The 19,883-nt window shown below is 46.1% G+C and overlaps 1 protein-coding gene across 1 annotated transcript; it reads right to left on the reverse strand.

Moving 5' to 3' along the window:
* Nucleotides 1–5,428: 5,428 nt before the first annotated feature.
* LOC119949889 lies at nt 5,429–18,805 on the reverse strand. Its single transcript, XM_038771738.1, has 6 exons — nt 18,758–18,805; nt 14,690–14,874; nt 10,528–10,695; nt 7,258–7,345; nt 6,590–6,646; nt 5,429–5,822 (listed from the first exon to the last, which is right to left on the reverse strand). The coding sequence occupies exons 1-6, from the start codon at nt 18,803–18,805 to the stop codon at nt 5,454–5,456; spliced, it is 915 nt and encodes a 304-aa protein (XP_038627666.1). The 3' UTR covers nt 5,429–5,453.
* Between the last annotated feature and the right edge of the window lie 1,078 nt (nt 18,806–19,883).

Raw genomic sequence — 19,883 nt, forward strand, 5'->3', positions numbered from 1 at the left:
AGGTTTATGTTTTGGAGACATAAATGCTTGTCAAAGAACCTAAAGTGAGCAGTGGGAGAGGCCCTTTAAATGTTGGTACTGTCCTGACAAAATTGGGACATGTGGTAACTTTACTCTGGGTGATAGAGTTGGAAAGGCAGAAAGAGAGAGACACAGGGAGTCCAGAGGTCATGGGTTCTAATCCCGGCTCTGCTACTTGTCTGCTGTGTGGCCTTGGGCAAGTCACTTTACTTCTCTGGGCCTCATTTACCTCATCTGTAAAATGGGGATTAAGACAGTGAGCCTCCTGTGGGAGAGGGACTGTGTTCAGCCTGATTTCTTTGTATCTACCCCAACACTTACTACAGTGCCTGGCACACAGTAAGCACTTAACAAATACCATTATTATTATTATTATTATGAACACACACACACACTCACACACTGTCACCCTGCCTCTTTTCCATTGCTTCCCTTACTGCCACCCTTACTGTATCCTTCATCTTTTCTCCCTTCTCCTCCCTCTCCCTTCCTCTCTTCCCTCCTTTTTTTCTTCCTGCACCCTCTCCTCTGCCACGGCTGTGTTTTGCAGATTTCAAGTCCAGCCCCTCTGCATGCAAGTACCTTCTGCCAATGCTGGACACCTCCAGTGAACAAACAGTGGGTTGAGTGTAGAGGGATCGGCAGCAGGAGGAAGGCAAGCAACAGCACCTATCCATTGTTTTGTTACTGCCGCATGCCCCTTCCTGTCACAAAGCCCCAAGAGGGATTTCAAGCCCGGTGGGTTGGGCTCTGCCTCACCTGATGTGGGAAACACGAGCACCTTATGCCACCTTCTAACAAAAATAAAGGACGAGCTATTGGTCCCAGCTTTCTGGGTTCACATGAAACACAATCTAAGCCAGGATATACCCATCTGATTGGGCCATTCAATGTCTGTCCAGCATTGCTAGTAGATTTCAAAAGTCATTTAGCTAGAAAACTAATGAATGCCACGTGGAAAATTGCCATTGGCTCTGTCTCCAACGGCTCTGTCTCTCTCCAACCTCTCCACTTCCTCCTGTTGGTTCTCATGCCTCTGTCTTCCACCAAGATACTCATTTTCTCCACAACCACAGCTCCCCATGAACACTGGACAAAAAGACTAAATATGAGAGGGGCAGAATTTGTTCTGCTTCTTTCTGATTACAACCTTATTTGCATTAAATCTTCCCTAGTGTCATTTAGGTCTCTGCAAGATGTGCTGGTGTTCATAGTTTCATGACTCAGGCCTGTCCCTATCAGTTCTAACAAAGAAGCATTTTCAAAGGCTCCTCACTCCTATATTGAACAAGTCTGAAGTGGATTTTCCCTTTGGGTCTCTTGTAGTAGGAAAAAATAACATTTCTGGCCCTGCCTTTGATCAAATTACATTCTTTCCTCTAGATTGTAAGCTCCCTCAGGGGAGGTGCGTGTCTACTTACTCTAGTAGACTTCAAGACTTCAAGTGCTTTATACAGGGTTTTGTGCTCAGTAGGTGCTCAATACATAGCATTAAATGATTGATTTCCTATGCTGCTCTTCAAGAGAGCTAGAGGAAAGAGCCATAAAGCTGGCACCCTTGATAGTGAACTATTCAATGTGACATGGTTCTTTAAACTCTGAATCTCTTAATAATGAATGCAGTGTTTTCATCTTCAGAAACTGTGTACAATAGGTATGCTAATAATAATAATTGTGGTATTTAGGTGCTTACAATATGCTGAACACTGCTAAGTAGTGTATCTCAGACATAGATACAATACAGTCAGATCAGATGTAGTTTTTATCCCACATGGGGCTCACAGCCTAAGTCTAGTCTAGTTATTGTACACGGATAGTTTTCACTTCCTAGCAAGGTTTCCAAAGGTGACAAGCATGTCATCATCAGCTGTTATGATCTGGAGATGTAGGCTTAAATCAAAGTCACAAAAGAAAATGCAGAACTTTTATTTCCAATAAAATTACTATAGATTCATTTGCACAGTGTGATTGAAAGAAAATGCTTAGAATTTGTCTGGTAGCCCTCTCTTCCCAACCCCCTCAGGTACCATCTTTGTCCAGATACCTTTTCTTCTTATGTTATCCCCATCGGCAATATTGGCATTCCTCCGCTGGACAACCCTCATTTATACCTTCTGTGTCACTTTTGCTCTTGGATTTGCACCCTTTATTTACCCGACCCTCAGTTCCACAGCACTTATATGCCTCTCCATAATTTTAATGGCTCTCTTCCCTGCTGGACTGTATGCTTCTTGGGTCAGGGAACAAGTCTATCAACTCTGTATTTTACTTTCCCAATTGTTTAGTGTAGTGCCCTGCACACAGTAAGGGCTCAATAAATACTATTGATTGATTGACATGACTCAGGGTCAAGGTCTTGATAGGAGGTGCTTAGGAAATGGCTAAGCTAACGGTTTCCTCATCAATTAATTAGTGGTATTTATTGACCATTTACAGTGTGTACTGTTTGCTGAGCACTGTTCTGAGTAAAATAATAGTATAAGACAATGTTCCTGCCTTCAAGTTGCTTACAACTTAATGGCTTCTTCAGCTTTCTCGTGACTAAGAAAGCTCCATCTTCCCAGCTTCTCCTGGATCCTGCTTCTCCTGTCTACAGACACTTTTCTCTTTTCAATCTGGACTTGGGTTGGGGCGAGGGGCTTTGAGCTTGTTCTTCCTATGAGGTGTTTTAGGGGTTCCATGAAACGAATCTGATTGTATGGATGAACATCATCCTCTTTGGCAAATTCCCAAATGAATTGTTTTTTAGGCAGCTTTACAAAGGAATGATTTCATTCATTCATTCAGTCATATTTGAGCACTTACTGTATGCAGAGCACTGTACTAAGCGCTTGGGAAGTACAAGTCGGCAACATATAGAGGCGGTCCCTACCCAGTAACAGGCTTATTTATTCATTAATTCAATCATATTTATTGAGTGCTTACTGTGTGCAGAGCACTGTACTAAGCACTTGGGAAGTACAAGTTGGCAACATATAGAGACGGTCCCTACCCAACAGCGGGCTCACAGTCTAGAAGGGGGAGACAGACAACAGAACAAAACATATTAACAAAATAAATAGAATAGTAAGTATGTACAAGTAAAATAGAGTAATAAATTTGTATTATTGCCCTTGCTTTGAGCTTCAGAGACTTTAGTAGCAAAAATGAATAAGTATCACCTTTCTCTGTACTACCCTCTAAAACAAAGGACAGTCAGTTTTCCCCAGACAAACAAACCCTCATACACCTGTCCTCAGATGGAGTAGCTCACAGGCTTTTAGAGAGCAATTTACACCAATAAAATAGAAGTGACATAAAGCTAATATTCCCATTGCAGGGATGTATACTTTCAAAAATAAGATTCTTTGGAATTATTCAAGTATAGATGTAAATCTTCATGGAACATTGATCTAATTTAACCAACCATCATGATCCACTAAGCATAAAGGATGGAAGGTTTATATTTAAAATTAATTTCTGTAAAAATGAGTCATATAATCTGGCTATAAAGTAGCAGCAGCTAATAATAATAATGGCATTTATTAAGTGCTTACTATGTGCAAAGCACTGTTGTAAGTGCTGGGTAGGTTACAAGGTGATCAGATTGTCCCATGAGGGTGCTCACAGTCTTCATCCCCATTTTACAGATGAGGTAACTGAGGCACAGAGAAGTTAAGTGACTTGCCCAAAGTCACACAGCTGACAATTGGTGGAGCCAGGATTTGAACCCATAACCTCTGACTCCAAAGCCCGTGCTCTTTCCACTGAACCACGCTGCTTCTCTATCATCAATTTTCTGAAACTCCCCAAATTCCCAGGCTCCCAAACTGCTCCCCTACTCCCCCTGCCCTACTCACAAGAAGAAGAAATCCACAGAGGCAGCAATCCCACTCTGCATTGGCTGAGGGAATTCATGGGGAAGCAGGGGTAAAGCCATCAAGAAGCTCTCCTAAGCCCTTCTGGGTGGAAGATAGATTCCAGTCACCTCTCTGGAGACCTCCCATTTACCCCCAGTTTTCTTGGAGCTGGGAGCAAAGGAGAGGCAGTCAGCTTGCGCATTTTGGTTTTGGGGCAGCCTGGAGGGAGAGGGCTTGGAAGGATGGACCAGGACGGGGAGGCTGAGCCGTCTGAGTCAGCCCCAGGGCACCCCCGATTCGAGTATCCCAGAACTCTGGGGCCCATTTCAATCCATCAGTAAGTCGTACTTAAGGAGCAACTGCTGCATGTGGAACATTGAACGAAGAGCTTGAGTGAGTATGATAGTAGGCATATGATCTCTTCCCTCTAGGAGCTTACTGTCTAGTGGTCAGCTTAGCATGGCTATATTATGAAGGCTTCCTCTCTGCAACTGCCTCTCCTGCTCCTATTTTACCAGATTGTGTCAACTGGATGTTTCTGAGACCAAAAGATGCATAGGAGTAGACTGGTTGAAGATGAATGTAGTCTTGTGACTCAGAAAAAATGAAACATGTGCCTGAAGGAGATGCAGTATTCCTAAAGAGCCCATTGAGTGGCCAAAGCTGCAAACCTGATGGGTTTTAAATGTGGTCGGTACCCTGCCATCCATTACCTCGGATACAGAGATGATCTCTTCCATCACAACTGAGTGAAATGCAGTTCCTGCATGTTCTCAGCCCTCCCACCATGGCCCAGAAGCTCTCTGCCTGCCCCAGGCCTGCTCTGTGTGCTCCCTGTGGGCTGGGATAAAAACTGCTGCTCTGCCCCCTCAGCCGCACTTCCCCTCCAGAGCCAAATGAAACATTGGGCATTTGCAGCCTTGCCTCCCTGCCTGCTCTCGGTCCCCCTCACCACGGCTGAGTGAACTGCCTTCCCTCCCCACCACCCAGGGCCGGCACCGGCTCCCCTCCGCGCCACTGAGGAGGCCCCATCCTGTCCTGCTTCCCCACCCCACCCTCCTGGGGGGAATGAGAATAGCACCTGTAGCATGAGGCCTCATAGAACCTCAGGAAAGCTATGGCTGCATAGCCATTGCTGTGGACTCTGAATAACGAGGATAAATTCTGCCCCTCTACCCACAGCTCCCTACTCACTTCTGTTTATCGTTTGTGTATTTTGAATTTGCCCTTGTCCCTTATGTTATTTTAACATTCTAGTGCTTCACTGATCCCAATGTCTCTGTCTCCAGGCTCCCCAACTCCATACCTGATAGATTGTGAGCCCCTCCAGGGTTAGTGTCCATGTCTAATCCGTACCCGCATACTTTCCCAGATCTTAGTACAGTGCTTTGCACATAGTAAGTGGTTAATAAATGCTGTAACTACTACTACTATGGCAACATTGACCTAAGTTAAGGGAGATATTCTCAAACAGAACTTTTGTGAGTGGCCAGGTAACCATGGTTTTAACCTCTCACCCACGGAAGCCAAAAAATTATTATCAATGGAAAAGATGAAGCATAGTGGGCTTTTCTGCAAGTTTTGAATACATGACTACTTTAATGAAGCCGGCCAAATCAAGCATTGAGCCACAGAGTAACGCTCAGTAACTTGCTTCCTCCTTGCTTCACATTTGATAGGAATGTCAACCAGAGCTTCTGAGGATATTGGAATGTCCTCCTTTTTGTCAGTTGCTTCACTTTCTACTTCCTTTTTGCCAAATTGCTGAGGATTTTTAAACAGATCACAAAAGCTTTGCTGGTAGGTTGTTGGTGGTACATGTTTCAGCTCTCGTTTGGTCTGTTGTACATGCTGGTTTTGCAGGACAAGTTGTTGTGGAATTTGGCCTTTGACAAAATCCTTCTGGTACGTTGAAGTCAATGGTATTTCATTCATGAGTTGTTTTTTCTTTACTTGTAAATCCTGCAAAAGGGAGATGTAAATTATCCGTTATCAGGAGCTCCAAATGAGTGGAGCCACAGATGTGACCACTCTGCACCACTCCTATGTTCTCCCCTGATCTCCTTGTCCCCATTACCACTGGCCAAGGTGCATCCACCTGGAAAGTGCAAAGTTTGGAGGCAACTTCTCTTCCCACATTTTCCCCGTCCAATCCTAACTGGGGTGATATAGACAATCGTGGTTTAGTGGATAGAGCACGGGCCTGGGAGTCAGAAGGCCCTGGGTTCTAATCCCAGCTCCGCCACTTGTCTACTGTGTAACCTTGGGCAAGTCACTTCACTTCTCTGTGCCTCAATTACCTCATCTGTAAAATGGGAATTAAGAGTGTGAGCTCCATGTGGGACAGGGACTATGTCCGACCTGATTAACTTATATCTATTCCAGCACTTAGAACAGTACTTGGCACATAGTAAGCACTTTACAAGTACCAGAATAATGATAATTAGTATTATTATTAACCAATCAATGGTATTTACTTCTGTGTCCAGAGCACTGTACTAAGTGCTAGGGAGAATACAATAGAGTTAGTAAACATGTTTCTTGCCTACAAGCATGTGTCGGAAAACTTCAGTGAGGTTCTGCCCAGGATTTTCTGGATGAGCTGTAGTACAGTGTGGAATACTATTAAAGCTACAGAGAAGGGTTATTTCCCCAGATGTAGGATATAACTCTAGTAGGGCCCTTTTCTGCTTTCCCTACCCTTGGGCCTGTGTAGGTCCAGCACTCACATTGTCCAATTTGTTGTTCAACTTTGTCTGTTCTGGGGGTGAATTTTTGGTTATATCCTGGAAAAAAAAGAGAGAATCAATGGTATTCATTGAGCACTTACTATGTGCATAGCACTGTAGTAAGCACTTGGCAAAATTTAAAACCAACATCTTAATTCCATTTCTTGCTGTAAAGAACTGTGCCCCCTCCCCAGAAAACTAAGGGTAATATTTCCTCTGAACTAATCCAGTGGGGTCAATGGCTTTCCTGACCCTCCCCTTAATCCTTTATTTACCCACATAAATCTTCACTAAAGTCCACTGCATCCTGAATAAACCAGATTTTGACTTTTTTATGGTATTTGCTAATCAGGTTGGATACAGTCCACGCCCCACATGGGGCTCGTGGTTGTAATCTCAACTTTACAGATGAGGTAACTGAGGCACAGAGAAGTTGTGACTTGCCCAAGGACACACAGCAGGCAAGTGGAGGAGCTAGGATTGGAACCCAGGTCCTTCTGAATCCCATGCCCATGCTCTATCCACTAGGCAACACTGCTTCCTAATTTTGGCTTCTAAAGGTTTTATGGTGGGACTCAGTTAATTGGTTGTTAGAGCAATTACCCAGAGCTAGTGCCCACATTAGGTTATGAATTTACTGAGTTTCCTACATTATCCTAAGAGCCTACCATGGTGCTTGTATCTTGGTTGAGCAGAGCTGAGTTTTCTTGCCGTTCCTTCTGGGCTGAAGCAGCAAATGGGATGAACCTTTGCCATCTGATAGGCTGAGAACAGTGTGATGTCACAAGTGTGGATTGTTTGGTTAAGCCCTTACTTAGTGTAGTAGTAGTAAGAGCCATGTTTGCCTGACCCAACAATCCAAGTCCTATGGCCTAGTGGATAGAGATAGAGCAAGGGCCTGGAAGTCAGTAGGACCTTTGTTCTAATCCAGCTCTGCCTCTTGTCAGCTTTGTGACCTTGGGCAAGTCACTTACTTCACTGGGCCTCAGTTCCCTCATCTGTAAAATAGGGATTAAGACACTCTGTGAGTCCTATGTGGGACAGGGACTGTATCAAACCTGATTATCCTATATCTACTCCAGTGCTTAAAACAGTGCCTGGCACATAGTAAGTGCTTAACAGATACCACAATTATTATGACAGCACATTCTTCTCCATCTGTAAAGCACTCAGAAAGCACTCAAGACATCATTATCACCATCATAATCATCATCGGTACTATTAAGCACTTGGGAGAATACAAATAGAGTAGGATGAGAAGACCCCTGTCTTTGGTCAATCAATCAGTGGAATTCATTGAGTGCTTACTATGTACGAACACTGGACTAAGCCCTTGAGAGAGTACAACAGAATTAGCAGACACATTCCCTGCCCCAAACAAGTTTATTATCTAGAGGGAGAGATAGACATGAATATAAAGTAATTTACAGTATATACTTCCTAGAAATATACATAATTGCTGTAGGGTTGAGGGTAGGGTGAGTATCAAATGCCCAAAGGTCACAGATCTATGTGCATAGATGCAGAAGGGAGAGGGAGCTGGAGAAAGGAGAGCTTAATCGGAGAAGGGCTCTTGGAAAATATGTGACCTTAATAAAGTTTTGAAAGTGGAGAGAGTAGTGGTCTGGTGTGTATGGATGGGGAGGAAGTTCCAGGCTAGGTGGAGAATGTGGGAAAGGGGTCAGCAGCAAGGTAGATGAGACTGGGGCACAGTGAGTGAACTGGCTGTACTAGGAGATCAGAGAGGTGAAGTAGGATGGGGTTAGCTGACTGAGGGCTTTACAGCCTACGGTAAAGAGTTCCTGTTTAATGTGGTGGTGGATGGGCCACCACTGATGGCTTTTGAGGAGTGGAGAGGCATGGACTGAACATTTTTTTTTTTTTTTAGAAAAATGATCTATGCAGCAGAGTGAAGTATGGGGAAAGACAGGAGTATGGGAAGTCAGTGAGGAAGCATGTGCAGTAGTCAAAGTGGGATAGGATAAGTGCTTGGATCAGCATGGTAGCAGTTTGGATAGAGAGGAAAGGGTCTATTTTAACAATGCTGTGAAGGTAGAACCGACAGAATTTGGTGACAGATTGAATATGTGGGTGGAATGAGAGAGATGAGTCAAAGACAATGGAAGATTATGGGCTTGTGACATAGGGAGGATAGCGGTATTGTCTATAGTGATGGGAAATACAGGGAGAGGATAAGGTTTGTTTCAGTAGATAAAGAGTTCAGTTTTGGACACATTAAGTTTGATGTGTCTGCGGGACATCCAGGTAGAGGTGTCCTGAAAGCAGGAGGAAATGCAAGACTGCAGAGAAAGATCGAGGTCAGGGCTGGAGATGTAGATTTGGGAGTCATCCACATGTAGAGGGTAGTTGAAGCTATGGGATTGAATGAGTTCTCCATGGGGTTGGGAGTAGATGGAGAATAAAAAGGGACCTAGAACTAAGACTTGAGGGACCCTCACTTTCAGAAGATGAGAGGTGGAGGAGGAGCCAGCAAAAGAAACTGAGAAGGAGCGGTCAGAGAGATAGGAGGAGAACCAAGAAAGGACAGAAAAACAGCATTGCCTAGTGGTTAGAGCATGGGCCTGGGATTTAGAAGGACCTGGGTTCTAATCCTAGGGGCTCAGACTCATAATCTTCGCTTTATGGATGAGGTAACTGAGGCAGAGAGAAGTAAAGTGACATACCCAAGGTCACACAGCAGACAAGTGGTGGACCTGGACCAGGGTTATAATCCTAGGTCCACCACTTGTCTGCTGTGTTACCTTGGGTACATCACTTTACTTCTCTGTGCCTATTACCTTATCTGTAAAATGAAGATTAAGAGTCTGAGCCCCAAGTGGGACATGGACTGTGTCCAAACCGACTACCTTGTGTCTACCCCAGCACTTAGAACAGTGCGCCTGGCACATAGTAAGCACTTAATACCATTTAAAATCAACAAAAAAACAGTGGCAGTGAAGCCAAGGTTTAACAAAGTTTCAAGGAGAAGGGGGTGGTCTATGGTGTCAAAAGCACTGAGAGATCTAGGAGGATTTGGATAAAGTAGCTACCATAATTATTATTATTTTTATTAGTGGCTGTCAGATTTAGCGACAAGTAGGGAATTGGTTACCTTAGGGCTTTTTCTGTGGAGTGAAGGGGGCAGAAGCCAGATTGGAGTGGATAAAGGAGAGAACTGGAGGAGAGGAAGTGGAGACAGTGGGTGTAAACAATTCTCAAGACGTTTGGAGAGGAATGATAGGAGGGAGATGGGAAGATAACTGGAGGGAACCATGGGGTCATGGGAGGGTTTATTTAGGATAGTAGATAGGTAAGCATGTTTGAAAGTAGTGGGGAAGATGTTGTTGGAAAGTGAACAATTGAAGATGACTGTGAAGAAGGGAGGGGATTAGTGTTTTTTTTAAAAAGGTACGTAGGAATGGTGTAAGAAGCACAAGTAGAAGGGGTAGAATGAGAGGAGGTGAGAGATGTCATCTTGCATCACTGCAGGGAATATAGGGTAGGGATTGTTTCCATCTGTTGCTGAATTGTACTTTCCAAGCACTTAGTACAGTGCTAAGCACTCAGTAAGTGCTTAATATGATTGAATGAATGAATGAAATAGGGTGAAGGAGGATTGGAGAGAAACAGTTGATTTTAGGGAGATCACACCTGATGGTTTCAATTTTGTTGATGAAGTATGTGGTCAGAACATTAAGGGAAAGAGATGATGGGGGCAGGAAGACAGGAGGTTTGAGGAGGAAGTTAAATGGCTGGAACAGCTGGTGGGGTTAGAAAGTATGGGAGTGAATTAGGAAAGAGAAATACTGTTGTCGGGCAGTGGAGAGGACCGAATTGAAGCAGATAAGAATGGATTTAAGGTGGACAAGGTCAGAGAGATGTCTGGATTTCCTCCAACAGTGCTCCGCAGCTCAGGCACAAGAGAGGAGGAAACGTACTGTGGAGGTGATCCAGGGTTGCGGGTTAGTGTTATGAGACTGGTGGAGGGGCAGGGGAGCAAAGGAGTTGAATTAATTGGAGAGCACAGCGAAGAGGACATCGATTTGTGTTTCAGAAGCAGGTAGTTTGGGTATGGAGACCCAGTGGGGTAAGGAGGCTGGAGAATACTGGAGGGGGTCAAAAGAATGGAAGTGTCTGTAGGGGGGAAAGGACAGAATTGGGGAGGTGGATGTATGGGAAAGAGAGCAGGTGAGGTTGTGGTCTGATGGAGGATTTTCAATAGTAGAGATTATAAAGTCAAATGTGTGCCCAAGTTGGTGAATGTTTGAGTTGGGGTGGAGCAGGAGGTTATTGGACTAGAGGGCTGAGAGGAGGTGGACTGTGGAAGGATGGTCAGGGACATTCACATCCATCAATGACCTGAGGCTGTAAATGGGGAAACAGACCTACATGAAAATAAGTTACAGGAAACAGATCCAGAAATATTCAGGGATTTGCAATAGATCTTACAACAGACAAGAAGTGGAGCTGGGTTTAGAACCCAGGTTTCCTCACTCCCAGTCCTGTGCTCTTTCCACTAGGCCATACTGTTTCTTATTTCTATAGTTCTATTTAAAAATTACCTTCAGCTCTACAATTACCTTTTTAAAGAAAATCATTATTTAATTCATCAAAGTGTTACCCACATTTGGTTGCCAATAAAGTACTGAGAACAATGTGTTGTGTCAAACCTGGACCGACAAGTCAAGTGCTTACGTATTAGTATTGCTGATACAATAATTCAATAATTGTATTATAATGAATATAATATTCATTTCTTTAGTTTAGTTTGAACTATTTGTTTGGTACTTATTCTGTTCTAATTATTATGGTAGATGCAGGGCAAGGCGAGGACAAGGCGATTGGACATAATCCCAGTTCACTTGGGGCTCGCAGTGTAAGAGGACCTGGGTTTGATATCATGAAGCCAAACCAACTTTACAGACAGAAATCCTCCTATTCGACAAATTCCCCAAAGATGGACCCTCTGTGAGGCATCTTAATCAAAGAAGCTACATGTGAGCCCGTTGTGAGCAGCGATTGTCTCTATTTGTTCCTGAATTTTACTTCCCAAGCACTTAGTACAGTGCTCTGCACACTAAGTGCTCAATAAATACTATTGAATGAACGAATGAAGTGTACTGAGACTTGGTTTTGGCACTACTAGTGAAGGGGTCGGGGAGATAGCAGGGTGGGACTCCCATCACAGCCAGGTCAGGGGTTCAGAGGAGCTGCCTTGCAGTTCCTGGGGGATTCACTTCTCTCCTCCACAGAGAGCACCACCCCAAACCCCGGCTCCAGGCCTTCACCTCGCCCCCTTCATGGGGCTTGGGAGACAGGTGAACTTTGGTCTAGGACAAGCTACATTCATTCATTCAATCATATTTATTGAGGGCTTACTGTGTGCAGAGCACTGTACTAGGTGCTTGGAAAGTACAGTTCAGCAACAAACAGGGACAATCCCTGCCCAACAACGGGCTCACAGTCTAGAAGGAGGGAGACAGTCATAATGAGCAGTTTGGAAACAACCAGGAGCATGTCCTGGGGTTAGGGGTTGAAGGGGCAGCATGTTCTGTGGAGAAGAGCAGAAGCAAATGGCCTAATGGATAGAGCATGGTCAGAAGGACCTGGGTTCTAATCCCACTTCTGCCACTTGTTAGCTGTATGACGTTGGGTAAGTCACTTCACTTCTCTGTGCCTCCATTTCCTCATCTGTAAAATGGAGATTAAGACTGTGAGCACAATGTGGGATAGGGACTGTGTCCAACCTGATTAGCTTGTATCTACCTCAGTGCTTAGTACAGTGCCTGGCATATAGTAAGCTCTTACATATCCCTTATTATTGTGCTTAACATTATTATTATTATTATTATGCAAATCCCCTGGGAAATGCATTGTCATTATCATTATAAATAGTTATTTAATCACTGCTTTACAGATGAGGAAACTGAAGCACAAAGTTCATTTATTCAATTGTATATATTGAGCACTTACATGTACAAAGCACTGTACTAAGCACTTGGGAGAGTACCATACAAAAACAGACACATTCCCTGCCCACAATGAGCTCACAGTCTAGAGGGGGAGACAGGCATTAATATACATAAATGCATAAATATATTAGAGATATGCATATGTGTTGTGGGGATGGGCGGGAGGATGAATGAAGGGAGCCATTCAGGGCAATGCACAAGAGAGTGGGAGAAGAGGAGAGGAGGGCTTAGGGAAAGCTTCTTGGAGGAGATGTGCCTTCAATAAGGCTTTGAAGTGGGGAAGAGAAATTATCTGTCTGATATGAGGAGGAAGGGTATTCCAGATCTGAGGTAGGATGTGGGCAAGGGGTCAGTGGTGAGATAGATGAAATTGAAGTATAGTGAGAAGGTTAGTATTAGAGGAACAAAGTGTATGGGCTGGGTTATAGTAGGAGAGTAGCAAGCTGAGGTAGGAGGGGGCAAGGTGATTGAGTGCTTTAAAACCAGTGGTGAGGGGTTTTTGTTTGATGCGGAGGTGGATGGGCAACCACTGGAGTTTCTTGAGGAGCTGGGAAATGTGGTCTGAGCGTTTTTGAAGGAAAATGATCCCATCAGCAGAGTGAAGTATTGACTGAAGTGGGGAAGGACAGGAGGCAAGGAGATCAGCAAGGAGGCTTATAAAATAATCAAGGTGGGATAGGATAAGTGCTTGCATTAATGTGGTAGCAGTTTGGATGGAAAGGAAGGGGTGGTTTTTAGCAATACTGTGAAGATAGAACTGACAGGATTTACTGATGGCTTCAATATGTGGGTAGAATGATTGTGACTTTTTTGTCTCCCAAAATTACAGATTAGGCAAGTGATTTAAAATTTGACCCTCCCGTCCCCTCTTCTGATTGGTTACTACCAAGCAAGATCTAATTGGTAGGTAAATCTGCCTGTTGAGAGTCGCCACACTTAGAATGGATCTGATTCGTAGGAAAACCTGTCTGTTGAGTCCCCTGCTCCAGTGGTGCAATTTCCAGGAATCCAAACCCAGAAGGGTAGGTACAGTAGGCATTCAGAATCCACTGGATCTTGCTTTTCATGGCATTTGCTACTTTTTCCCAAGTCCCCTAATTACCAATCCTATGCCCTTTTGGAAGAAAAAGCAAAAATTCTAGAAGTGATATCAGAAACTGCAGGAGTCAGGGGGAAGCAAGCAGTTTAGTTATCTCTGGCATCTGAACCCAGACACACAACTAGCTTGGGACTCAGGCTTCCAGCTCCAGGAAAATTGGTGGTAAATGGATGGTCCTAGGACAAGTGGGAAGTGGAGGGTCTCATCCAGGGTTTGCTAAAGAGAGCCTTTTTGGCAACATTTCTCCTAGTTCCCCACAAATCCCTGCACAAAACCTGGACAGGACTACTCCGATCCATCCTGCCCCCTCCCCCACAATCAATCAATCAATCAATCATAAGCGCTTAGTACAATGCTCCGCACACAATAAGTGCTCAAATATGATTGAATATTGATTGAACGCTCACTGTGTGCAGAGCACTGTACTAGGTGCTTGGGAGGATACAGTATAATGGAATTGGTAGGCATGTTCTCTGCCCGCAACAAGCTCACAGTCTAGAGTCCAGAGCCTGCCCCACTCTTGGCTAACAATACTGAAACCAAGTTGAAGTAGATTGGAAAAGAGAGTAATCTCTTTGTAAAGTTGCCTCTCAAACAATTCCTTGGGGAATTTGCCCAGCTTGAGAAGCATTGCCTATACAGTTAGATTAGTTTCATGGTACCAAAATAATTCATATTGGCCATCTAACTTAGAGTGATGGAATGGAATGGGGAATTAGACATGATGAAATATCACCAGCTCATTCCTTCCCACTAAGGAACATATCTTCCCTGGTCACAGGAGAAATTGTGATGACCTTTATTAAATGCTTCAGTTTCCTAAACACTGTATTAAGCACTGAGGCAAGGTAAGGGGCTTTGTGTCAGTGGCAGTCTTTGGCCCACAAGGGACTCACAGTCTGAAAGATTGAGTCGGGGGAGACAGAAACGCAGAGAAAGCAATTTTGGTAAATCCATCAGAAACAGCAATTCAACGACAAAAATGGCAGTACATCACAGCTGGGAGGGAATAGAACTCAGACTCCTCACTGTTCCTGGTAGAGTTGTCCTTGGTCTAAATTGCCATAATCTTCCCAAAGGTAGGAATGTTTAACGGGGGCTTTGGCCTGCCCTGGCCTCCAGTGGGGGCAGATCTTTTCCCCGTTATGGTGGATGGGGAGGGATATCACCAGATAATCCGTCTCCTCCCTGCTCCATATCCTCACAGCAGACCCCTAGTAGTGGAAGAGATTTAGGAGTTACAAGCCTTGTGGACCGGCCTTCCCCTCAGTGCCCCGTGGAGGGTGGGGTGGGTGTGGGGTGTGTGTGTTTGGTTGTGTCCAGGCTCCAAAATTGCCAGGGTGAGGATAGTGAGGGGAGACGTTTCCACTGCTCCCCTCCTCTTACATTCTCCCTTTCACTCAGACATACTGCTGGGCTACAGAGACAAAGCAGCATGGTTTATCATCATCATCATCAATCGTATTTATTGAGCACTTACTATGTGCAGAGCACTGTACTAAGTGCTTGGGAAGTACAAATTGGCAACATATAGAGACAGTCCCTACCCAACAGTGGGCTCACAGTCTAAAAGGGGGAGACAGAGAACAAAACCAAACATACTAACAAAATAAAATAAATAGGATAGATATGTACAAGTAAAATAAATAAATAAATAAATAGAGTAATAAATATGTACAACCATATATACATATATACAGGTGCTGTGGGGAAGGGAAGGAGGTAAGACGGGGGGATGGAGAGGGGGACGAGGGGGAGAGGAAGGAAGGGGCTCAGTCTGGGAAGGCCTCCTGGAGGAGGTGAGCTCTCAGCAGGGCCTTGAAGGGAGGAAGAGAGCTAGCTTGGCGGATGGGCAGAGGGAGGGCATTCCAGGCCTGGGGGATGACGTGGGCCAGGGGTCGATGGCTGGCGGCACAGGCAAGAACGAGGTACGGTGAGGAGATTAGCGGCGGAGGGTGCGGGCTGGGCAGTAGAAGGAGAGAAGGGAGGTGAGGTAGGAGGGGGCGAGGTGATGGAGAGCCTTGAAGCAGAGGGTGAGGAGTTTCTGCCTGATGCGCAGATTGATTGGTAGCCATTGGAGGTTTTTGAGGAGGGGAGTAATATGCCCAGAGCGTTTGTGGACAAAGATAATCCGGGCAGCAGCATGAAGTATGGATTGAAGTGGAGAGAGACACGAGGATGGGAGATCAGAGAGAAGGCTGATGCAGTAGTCCAGACGGGATAGGAGGAGAGCTTGAATGAGCAGGGTAGCAGTTTGGATGGAGAGGAAAGGGCGGATCTTGGCAATATTGCGGAGCTGAGACCGGCAGGTTTTGGTGACGGCTTGGATGTGAGGGGTGAATGAGAGAGCGGAGTCGAGGATGACACCAAGGTTGCGGGCTTGTGAGACGGGAAGGATGGTAGTGCCGTCAACAGAGATGGGAAAGTCAGGGAGAGGACAAGGTTTGGGAGGGAAGACAAGGAGTTCAATCTTCGACATGTTGAGCTTTAGGTGGCGGGCAGACATCCAGATGGAGATGTCCTGAAGGCAGGAGGAGATGCGAGCCTGGAGCGAGGGGGAGAGAGCAGGGGCAGAGATGTAGATCTGGGTGTCATCAGCGTAGAGATGATAGTTGAAGCCGTGGGAGCGAATGACGTCACCAAGGGAGTGCGTGTAGATTGAGAACAGAAGGGGACCAAGCACTGAACCTTGGGGAACCCCCACAGTAAGAGGATGGGAGGGGGAGGAGGAGCCTGCAAAAGAGACTGAGAAAGAACGACCGGAGAGATAAGAGGAGAACCAGGAGAGGACGGAGTCTGTGAAGCCAAGGTCAGATAGCATGTTGAGGAGAAGGGGGTGGTCCACAGTGTCAAAGGCAGCTGAGAGGTCGAAGAGGATTAGGACAGAGTATGAGCCGTTGGATTTGGCAAGCAGGAGGTCATTGGTGACCTTTGAGAGGGCAGTTTCCGTGGAATGAAGGGGACGGAAGCCAGACTGGAGGGGGTCGAGGAGAGAGTTGTTGTTGAGGAATTCTAGGCAGCGCGTGTAGACAACTCGTTCAAGGAGTTTGGAAAGGAATGGTAGGAGGGATATGGGACAATAACTAGAAGGTGAGGTGGGGTCAAGAGAGGGTTTTTTTAGGATGGGAGAGACATGGGCATGTTTGAAGGCAGAGGGGAAGGAACCAGTGGAGAGTGAGTGGTTGAAGATGGAAGTTAAGGAGGGGAGAAGGGATGGAGCGAGAGATTTCATGAGATGAGAGGGAATGGGGTCAGAAGCACAGGTGGCCGGAGTAGCACTTGAGAGGAGGGAGGAGAGCTCCTCTGAGGATACCGCTGGGAAGGATGGGAGAGTAGCAGAGAGTGTTGAGAGCTGGGGTGTTGGAGAAAGGGGGGAAGAGATTTTGGGGAGGTCGGACCTGATGGATTTAATTTTGTTAATGAAGTAGGAGGCCAGATCGTTGGGGGTGAGGGAAGGAGGAGGGGGAGGAACCGGGGGCCTGAGAAGGGAGTTGAATGTACGGAAGAGCTGGCGGGGGTGATGGGCATGGGTGTCAATAAGGGAGGAGAAATAGTTTTGTCTGGCAGAAGAGAGGGCTGAGTTAAGGCAGGAAAGGATAAACTAGAAGTGAACGAGGTTGGCATGGTGTTTAGACTTTCGCCAGCAGTGTTCGGCAGCTCGAGCATAAGAGCGAAGGAGGCAGACAGTGGCAGTGATCCAGGGCTGTGGGTTAGTGGTGCGAGAGCGGCGAAGGGAAAGGGGAGCGAGTGAGTCTAGCTGAGTAGGAAGGGTAGAGTTGAGAGCAGTAATCTGATCATCAAGACTGGGTAGAGAGGAGAGGGCGGCAAGGTGGGGTGTGAGGCGCTCCGAAAGATGGGTGGGGTCCAGAGAGCGGAGATCTCTGTGAGGGAGTAATACGGATTTACAGGGGAAAGGAGTGTGAGTGAGGAGGCAGGTGAGAAGATTATGATCAGAGAGAGGGATTACAGAGTTGGTGAGGGTGGACAGAGGTGGTCTAATGGAAAGAGGATAGGCCTGGGAGTCAGAGGACTTGGGTTCTAATCCCAGCTCTGCCAAATGCCTGCTGTGTGACCTTGTGCAAGTCACATAACTTCTCTGTGCCTCAGTTCTCCTGTCCTTCCTCCTACTTAGTCTGGGAACGCCATATGGGACAGGGACCATGTCCAACCTAACTTGTATCTACCCCAGAGCTTAGAACAGAATTTGACACATAAGTGCTTAACAAATATCATAAAAAAGGGTCAGTCTCCCTTGGTAGTTGCACTTCTTGTTCTGTGGCAGCTCTATTTTGATCCCTATTAAGTCATAATACTTGTACAAGAAACAATCTGGCAGGGCAGAGGCAGCAAGAGGATGCAACCCCATTGACTATGGGGTGATGTGGCCTCCGACCCCATCTGCGTGCCAGTTCATGCCATGTCCTCTATGGGATGTGTGCCCTGGGGCAATACACACCGTAGGGAGCGGGGGAAGGCGATGAGACAGGCAGTATGTGCACACAAACCGTACCCAACGGCTCAAGGCCAAACAGACTCAACAACAGGAGATAAAGAGACCAGGGCAAGAAAAGCAAGCTTGCACCTGCAAGGCTCGGAGGCAACCTCAAGGCCATATCCGCAGCCAGCGACGGTTGGCAACGGGTGGCTGGGGGCGAGCCAGAGCAAACGCTTCATGACTGGACAGAGCTGTTGTTAGGCTAGTGGCTGGAGGGCGGTCAAAGCCTCGATATGCCATCCCCCGAGAAAACCCTGCCCCCGGGCAACGGGGGGTATAAGAGACGAACAAGACAAAGGGGGGGCATGCGCGCGCTCTCTCCCTCTCTCTCTCTCGCTCTCTCTCTCTCTCGCTCTCTCTCTCTTTCAACCATGTAACCTCTGATAGCAAATAAACGGCAACCAAGCTTTGAACCTCTGGCTGACTCTTCCTGGTGTGAACGCGCGGGCCGCGTCCGGAGATGTCCGAAGACCCGGAGAGGGTAAGAACCCGAGAGTTGCCCCCGAAACCATGGGGAGCAACGACACACGAGCCCTCTGGTGCCATTGTGCCCTTTAGATTTGGAAGGGAAGAATTGGGGTGCATGGGCCTAGGCACGTTACTGAAGCTAATTGCTTTGATAGGCCCATATCATCCTTTCTATACACCATGGCACTAATTCCTTGTTTTCTTTCTGCAGGGGATTACTGCATTCAACTTTTGTGGAATAACTAATGTGACTTCATTTTTTTCCAAATGATTTGTGAAAGTTTATCATCATCATCATCATTATCAATGGTATTTATTGAACACTTTTTTATGATATTTGTTAAGCCCTTACTATGTCCCAGGCACTGTACTAAGAGCTGGGGTAAATGCAAGTTAATTAGGTTGAACGCAGTCCATGTCCCATATGGGGCTCCCAATCTTAATCCCCATTTGACAGATGAAGTAACTGAGGCACAGAGAAGTGAGGTGACTTGCCCAAGGTCACACCTCAAACGAGTGGTGGAGGGGGTTTAGAACCCAGGTTCTTTTAACTCCCAGGCCTGTGGTCTATTTATTAGGTAGAAATGTTCCTTGCTCACAATGTGCTTCCAGTCTAGAGGGGGAGAAAGCTTTCATCCTGAAGATTTTAGGTTGAAAGCTCTTTAGGTGTGGAGATCTTGATAGTTATTTAGCTCGTGTCTTCAAGGGCACCGAACTGCAATCCCTAAGGTGAAACATTGAATGCTTGTCAGGCTGGAAGACTCCTTCTGGAGTGGAGATTCTTGTCATGGAGGGGGCATAGATGGGGAGATCTGCACACTGACTCTTCTCCCAACCCTACCACTGGGTGCCTGTGGACAACTTGCAGATAATCCATCTCAGGATATGGGTGGGGGTCAGATGGGGACCCAAATCTCTCCTTGTAGATCACCCAAATCTACATCTCTGCCCCTGCTCTCTCTCCCTCCCTCCAGGCTCGCATCTCCTCCTGTCTTCAGGACATCTCCATCTGGATGTCTGCCCGCCACGTAAAATTCAACATGTCCAAGACTGAACTCCTTGTCTTCCCTCCCAAACCCTGCCCACTCCCTGACTTTCCCATCACTGTTGACGGCACTACCATCCTTCCCGTCTCACAAGCCCGCAAACTTGGTCACATCCAAGCCGTCACCAAAACCTGCCGGTCTCACTTTCGCAACATTGCCAAGATCCGCCCTTTCCTCTCCATCCAAACCGCTACCCTGCTCGTTCAAGCTCTCA

This window comes from Tachyglossus aculeatus, chromosome X1, assembly GCF_015852505.1.
Source record: "Tachyglossus aculeatus isolate mTacAcu1 chromosome X1, mTacAcu1.pri, whole genome shotgun sequence".
NCBI classification, from domain to species: Eukaryota; Metazoa; Chordata; class Mammalia; order Monotremata; family Tachyglossidae; genus Tachyglossus; species Tachyglossus aculeatus.